Below are 7,496 nucleotides of genomic sequence, written 5' to 3'. Positions count from 1 at the left end.
GTTTTTGTTAATAAACTGGCTGTTATTTTCCCCCCACAATTTTAATTATAAGCTAGATATATTTCTACTAATGGAATTAGTTTGCTAACAGCAACAGGGATGAGTCAGTGAGTCAGTTGCGCTTATGAATCATGATTCACGAGTCAGTAAAGTGATTCTCGAGTATTGAACGATTTGTTCATGAATCGAACATCACTAGTAAGCATGTTTGCAGTTAGCCCTCTGCACTCTTAAGTCATTTCGTACAATATATCATTCCAGACAGTCACACTGAACGAAGCTTATGACCTTCAGAAGACTGAGTGCCTTTTATTTTGTCCTCACCCAGAGGATCTTCAACTCTAGATAATTCCTTCTCTTCATTTAATAATGCCCATCATCCTTCCATGCCCTGGTAACTGGCCCGTCTGGAGCTGTATCATTTTGAAATCTACATACAACAAGCCAAACCACACCTTGGTCACACCAACCCTTTTTCACCCTGAGGTTGTCGAACAGCATCCTAGTCTGGACTGTCAAAGGTGACTTTAACACCGACTGTTCTGACCGTCCTGTTTATTGCATTTCCTGGTCAGATTAGCCAATCTCTGCACACTGGAATAGACATAATCAACATGGTCAAAATTATATTGAGTGTAACTTCAAAATATTATAGATGCAAAACCTCTATCCCTATGGGGTTTGCTAAATTATGTTTATCAAGAACTCCATTCTGTTTCTACTGTCTCTAAATTTTGGAGAATTTTATGCTAGGTATCACAGTTTAGGAATATGACCATTCATAGTGTTATCACCCCCATCGGGGCTTACCTTTCCCATTTTCGTGATATTCTTCCCACGGACATTTGCAATTACCCTCTTTTGGCGGCGGAAAATTGGTGGTGTGGCCAAGTGGGTGCTATAGGAAACAAAAGCTCAGGACAGACAATTTAACAGTCATGTATAGGGATGGGTATCGAAAACCGGTTCTTGTTGAGAACCGATTCCCACTGTTTCAATTCCTTGGAATCGTTTGCCATTTTTAAAAACGATTCCCTTATCGATTCCAGTCGCCCCGAATGACGTCATCACGTTGAGTAGCGTATTTTAACCAGTAGGAAAAATGGCGCCTGAGCGGCACAAACGCTCAAAAGTCTGGTTACACTTTATGAGAAAGGATGACAACAGGGCAACGTGCAATACTTGCAAAGTAGAGATTTCATCAAAGGGAGGAAACACTACGAATATGCAAAAGCATTTGCTCAAAAAACACACGATTGCTTTCAAAGAATGTCGTGTTTTTGATCCGCTCCGCTCCACTAGCGAAGCTCAACCCAGCAGCAGCGGTAGCCTTTCCATGTCCTCTCCCGTTAATACTGCACGTAACTAATCAACCAGCATTATATATTATGTTAGCGCGATTTACCTTATTACAAAACCTGCTATTACTGTGCGTTGCATTTAGATAACCATGACGAGACAGACAGACAGAGTCTGTCTGGCTCAGATGCTGGCAGTTCTCGCTGCAGTCTACGGGTGGCTTCTCCTTTCACAGAGGCAGGGAAAAGTAAAATGACACAGGCCAGGATAGACTAATGTCAACGAGCTGTGACTAAATTTGTTGTAAAAGGCTTGCACCCTTTTGCCACAGTAGATGCCCCCGAGTTTCGGTAAGTGAATGTTTAATTGTAGGGATGTTTAATGTTTAATGTTTAATTGTCAGGGAATGTCAAAGTTGCATGTTCTCCTCTTACCAGATGTTTCATCCGTTTCCATTTCTATATCTTTTAGAGAAATGATAAAGGCTCTGAACCCTAAGTACAAAGCCCCAAACAGAGACAGTTTAACCAACCACTTGATCCCTGCTTGGTATGCAGTCGAAAAGGCAAATCTGATTTCTCAGCTGAAACATGTGTTGAAGGCAGCCTTCACTGCAGATGGATGGACAAGTTTTACTCAAGATCATTACCTCACAGTAACGCTGCATTATGTCAGGAATGGCCAGACTCATGAAAAAGTCCTCAAAACCAAACCAGTGTACCAGGCACAGACAGGGACAGCTGTAGCAGAGGAGATTGATGAGATCTTGGAGGAATATGGTATCAAAGACAAGGTTGTGGCAGCCACTGTTGATAATGTGGCCAACATGGATGTGGCTGTCAAAAAGCTGCAAATTCTCAAGTTCCCATGCTTTGCACACACCCTGAACCTTGGAGCTCAGAAGCTCTACAACTGTCCTGCCATTTCCAACTGGGTGGCAAGAATTCGCTCTGTGATTGTATGGATGAAGAGGTCCCACATGGCAAAAGTGGTCCTGAAGGAGAAGCAAGAGTTGCTCAGTAAGCATATTAAATATTTTTTTAAGATTGTGTGTATATGTATATATTATAATCATTAGATCATGATCAAATTAAATTTATAAACTAAGATATGTGGGACCATATGGGACCTTACATTAGCATTTAAGTTGTGAACGTGTTACCCCTCAGAGCTGCCCAAGCATATGCTGCTCCTAGATGTAAAGACCAGATGGAACTCTTTGTATTTGATGATGGAGAGATTCTGCGAGCAGTTTCCTGCCATCCAGGCTGCAGCCATCGATCCACGGATAAGAAAGTCCATAGAAAAGGAAAGGTGAGTGGTGTTGAAAAATAATGATAACATGGCTTAATTTGGACTCAGGTTTTATTTTTGTTTGTTTTATGCAACATATCTGTTGTATTTTTGCTTTGTTAATATTGCAGACTGGCTAAAATGGGCAATGATGACTTAAGAAAAGCAGAGGAGTTTGTGGTACTCATGCGGAAGCACTACATCTCCACACTAGCAGTGTCCAGTGACAAAAGTCCAACCTGTGGTGAGATTTTGCCCATCCTGCAAAAGCTACAGCAACACTACACCGTACAAGAAGATGACTCTGCCTTCACAAGGAGCATAAAGGAGAACATTTGGAAAGATCTTTCCAAACGATACCAGGTACAATTGATGATTTATTTATCATAAATAAAATAACAGTTATAAATACTGAAGGACTGTCATGATGTCACATTTTCCTCCCTCTTAAAAATTTAAGGACGCTGATATCAAGAGCTTCCTGGAGGAGGCCACCATCTTGGACCCCCGATTTAAATCCAAAGTGGATAAGGATGAAGTCTGGCACAGGATCAGGGAAGCAGCAATTGCAGCAAAGACAGAGGCAGGAGCAGATGAGGTATTTCAATATGACGGTGTCTTTCACTGTAGCACATTTCCATTGTGGGAGTGAGACCTTTCATCTAAGGATCTGTGGTACTTAGTTTGATTTGTTTGTTTATTTGCCACTTTCTACTCAAGCACCTGGAGCCAGGACACACACAGGGAGAGTTGTTCGAAGATGAGGATGAAGAAGACTATGTAAGTTTAGTTCATTGTGATGATAATTTAAATGTCATGGATTGTCTATTTTTTGCTAAATTTTTTATCATGTCCATTTAATTTCAGGTGCCACCAGTAAAGCAAAAAAAAAAAAAAAACGGCCTTGGAGGAACTCTTTGAAGAAGAGGACAACGAGCTGCAGTCATTCCAACAACGGCAGCCGATTCTTTCCCTGACCCAGAGAGTGGATCAGGAGATCCAGCTGTATAGAAGCCTAACCCCCATCCACTGCAAGGATAACGCCGCCCTATGGTGGTGGAGCAAGAGAGAGACTCTGCCCCTGCTGTCAGCACTGGCTGAAAGGTTTCTATGTGTGCAGGCATCCTCCACCCCGTCTGAGAGGGTGTTCTCCACAGCTGGAGAGACCATAAGTCCAGAAAGATCACGTATCCTTCCTGAAAAAGAAGATATGCTTATATTTCTGCAAAAGAATCTTTAATTCTCCATAGTTGATGGATGCAGAATTGCAAAGTGCACAGTTCCATTGGACTTGAGTTGATTGTATTTTTTGCTGGCTGATATAGTTTTATTTTTGAGTGCCCAGCTCATATATACTTTTAAAAAGGAGAGTGTGAATGTTACTGGACTTTCTTGTGTAATTGCCACTGAATAATTTATGTTATACTTTGTTATTGCTATAACAGAATATTTATTTTATTATTATTTTACATTTACAACTTTTTTTTTCTGGGGTCCTCGTGGCACCCCATTGTGGATCGCTTAAGATCTCACTGTTAGGTTTGTAAGGTTATGCTATTCCTACATTTCTGTCTTGTTCAAAGATAAGATATAAAACAAAGTTCAAAGCTAATCAACCTGTGTGTTCTCCTCTTTTTAAAAGTAAGAATCGATAAGAGAATCGATAAAGAATTGAATCGTTAAACAGAATTGATAATGGAATCGGAATCGTTAAAATCTTATCAATACCCATCCCTAGTCATGTACCTCATGCAAAATCTGCTTATATTTTGACTCATATTGATCCTCTTAGTGTAATGACACATTTGAATTTGAATTTAACAATGTTCAACACAATGACCCAATGGGTTTTCTTTATTTTGTTTTTGTTCTTTTTGCAGTATCACATCCAAGCATATGCCATCTGTCAGTGCGCCCTAGGGCGGCTGTCGCTACAATGTAGCTTGCCATCACCAGTGTGTGAATGGGTGTGTGAATGGGTGGATGACTGAATGTGTAAAGCGCTTTGGGGTCCTTAAGGACCAAGTAAAGCGCTATACAAATACAGGCCATTTACTATTTATGCCCCTGTCGGTTGTTTTCTATTTTAATAATTGACTATTTTAAAATAAAAATCTCAGTCATGTGGACCAGGGTTTATTATCACACAATGTCATTTTGGACCATACTCTCTGTTATTGTTTTGATTGTGGCGATTTTCCTATGAAATATTTAATTGGCCTTTTACAATGGCCTTCAATGCTGAATGATAAGATGTTCCAATCATGTCAGAACTTGTTCTCCACTTCTTTCAGATGTTCGTTGTTACAGTGGAATCTCTTGTCTGATTTTTAACGGTTCTCGGTACTTCATGTTCTGGTATCAGTTCATTTCACAGCCATTTTATGACTTGGTTTGCGTCTTATCTCTGCAGGGTGTCGCTTCCTTCTATCTGGTGTCTGTCCTATATCACAGGAAGATTTCAATGTTTCCATTTCCATGTTTTTGTTGTCCTTTTGTCAGCTCCTCATGTCTGCAGAATCCATTTTCATGTCCCCAAAAAGACCGCCAATGTTGTAAACTTCCCTTTTCGGACACCAGTACACAGTCCTCCACCATCTCCTCCATGTGTGGGTGTCACCCACTGGCCCTTCATGTTCCTCTGAGTCTGTTTCTGCTCTCATGCGAAGCACCATGTGGTTGTTTTAACAAACGTCCACTATTCCATTTTGTTTGTTTTATCCATCATCTCACTAATCTTGTAGGCTGCTGCCTCTTTGTTTTAATCTTGTCATGGTCCTGGGTCATGTGACCCAGTATTCGGAGTTTCTTGGTGTGTTTGTTATTCTTTTTAGTCTAGTTTCATTTCAGTGTATCTAGTTACATTCTGCCATGTTTCATGTCCAAGTTTTCTTTGTTTGTCAAGTTCAAGTCATATCTGTGTCTCCTTGTGTTTCCTGTTTTATTTCGAAAGAGCTTTGTGTTTATTGTATTTAGTTTCATGTATCCTGTCATTATGTTAATTGTTGTCAGCTGTTTTCCCCATGTGATTCTACTTCCCTTGATCATTCCTTATGTGTATTTACTCTGTGTGTTTCCATTCAGTTAGTGTCAAATCGTCTGTTAACCTCACCACAGTTTTCATAGGTTTACCTCATTGTTTCACTGTGTTTCCTAGTTTACTCAGTGTTCATAGTTTTGTCATAGTTCTTTCACTGAGTGTCACAGCCTTCTGTTAACACAGTGTTCATAGTCTCCTTAGTTTCCCTAGTTTCATGTTTTTCTTCTGCAATCAGCCACAATAAAGGCTCGCTTTATTTTTGAAACTACGTTTTGTCTCCACTGTGTCTGCATCTGTGTCTACCTCATTCTTCACACCGGCGTACCCCGCCGTGACAAATCTCATCTTTTGTCAAATTATGGTAATGACTCCTCTGTTAGAGCATTCATTTGTCATTTGTCATGTCCGCTAAGTCTGTATAGATATGTTACCGTATTTTCACGACCATAAGACACACTGTAGTAAAAGGCGCAGTCTCAGTTATGTGTGCCATTCCTGTATTTAACACACACATAAGGCGCACTGGATTATAGGGCGCATACAAGTACCATATGCGTATTTAAAAATAAAGCGGGAGCAAACCTGAGTTTGGTACCGTACTCACATTTCTATTACCGGTAATCTTCATCATCAACAACACACAAGCATACAAGTGTGCATATTTAAAAATAAAGCAGGAGCAAAACTGAGTTTGGTACTCACATTTTTATCATCAATCAAACCCATCAAAGTCCTCATCCTCTGTGTCTGAATTGAACAGCTGCGCTAAATCTCCATCAAACATTCCAGGTTCACTTTCTTCACTGTCAGTGTTAGGATGCCTAGGTCGACCCAGAGGTTTTGAGTTTGTTATCATTTATCATTTCTAGTCTCTGGTTTCTTAAGTTCTGTCTTATGGTTTATGTCTATGTTCTCTAGTTGCTCTGTCTCCCCTGTCAGCTGTATCCCCTTGTCAAGTTCGCGTCTCTGTGTTATGTTTCCTGTTTTACTTTGGAGGTGCGTGTCTTATGTTAATGTGTCTGGCTTTGCTTCCTTGTCTCGTTAGTTCTGATTTCTCCCAGCTGTGCCCTCCTTCTGTGTCTCATTCCCCTCGTTACTTCCCAGTGTACTTAAACCCTATGTTTCTTTGAGTCACTGTTGCAGCAGCTTTACTGGTGGAGATGGGAGAGATGCCATTAGGACTGACAAGGGAGCAGCTCATACTTAGTTATTGGGCTAATTTACAGGGCAACGCGCAGGATCACCCAACGCATGACGTACTTAAACCTTGCTGGGAGAAAGAAAGGAGGGAAACGAAGAGCTTTGGATGGATTGTGGGGAGACAAGCAACAGAATTAAATCTGGATCAGTTAAACATTAGTCACAGAGTGCTGTTACCAGCAGTGCCTCCATGGATACTTCCTGATGCTAGCGTAGACTTAACATTGTTGACCAAGAAGAATGAGGATAAGGTATTTACTTTGAACTCTCATGCAGTACAGGCTTACATTGATCAGTATTATAGTTATGTTCAAATATATACAGACGCCTCAAAGAACACGACCGGTCAAATCGGTGTTGCAGTTGTGGTCCCTGAGTTTTCGGTGGAAATGGGTAAAAGGATTAGTGATGGGCTTTCTGTATACACTGGGGAAATGATTGCGATATTACTAGCCGTTCAGTGGGTGGAAGACGTGAGGCCGTTACGTGCTGTCATTTGTTCGGATTCCAGTTCGTCATTGGTCAGTCTACAGCATAGTCACTCAGACAGTAGAGCAGATGTTTTGGCAGACATTCAGCAGTCACTTTTCCGGATACACATGATGGGACTTGCAGTGGTGTTTTTATGGGTTCCAGCGCACTGTGGAGTATGGGCAAATGAAAA

At 40.9% G+C, this 7,496-nt stretch overlaps 1 protein-coding gene across 1 annotated transcript; it reads left to right on the top strand.

The window, feature by feature from the left end:
• The first annotated feature begins 1,678 nt into the window (after positions 1-1,678).
• Positions 1,679-4,208, top strand: LOC102076893 (zinc finger BED domain-containing protein 4). The gene is made up of 6 exons (XM_019354910.2): positions 1,679-2,318; positions 2,469-2,613; positions 2,724-2,955; positions 3,053-3,190; positions 3,313-3,372; positions 3,460-4,208. The coding sequence occupies exons 1-6, from the start codon at positions 1,688-1,690 to the stop codon at positions 3,511-3,513; spliced, it is 1,260 nt and encodes a 419-aa protein (XP_019210455.1). The 5' UTR covers positions 1,679-1,687; the 3' UTR covers positions 3,514-4,208.
• The last annotated feature ends 3,288 nt before the right edge of the window (positions 4,209-7,496 follow it).

This window comes from Oreochromis niloticus, linkage group LG3 (genome assembly GCF_001858045.2).
Source record: "Oreochromis niloticus isolate F11D_XX linkage group LG3, O_niloticus_UMD_NMBU, whole genome shotgun sequence".
Taxonomy (NCBI): domain Eukaryota; kingdom Metazoa; phylum Chordata; class Actinopteri; order Cichliformes; family Cichlidae; genus Oreochromis; species Oreochromis niloticus.
The sequence above is the reverse complement of the archived record's forward strand: the minus strand, read 5'-3'. Positions and strand labels throughout refer to the sequence as shown.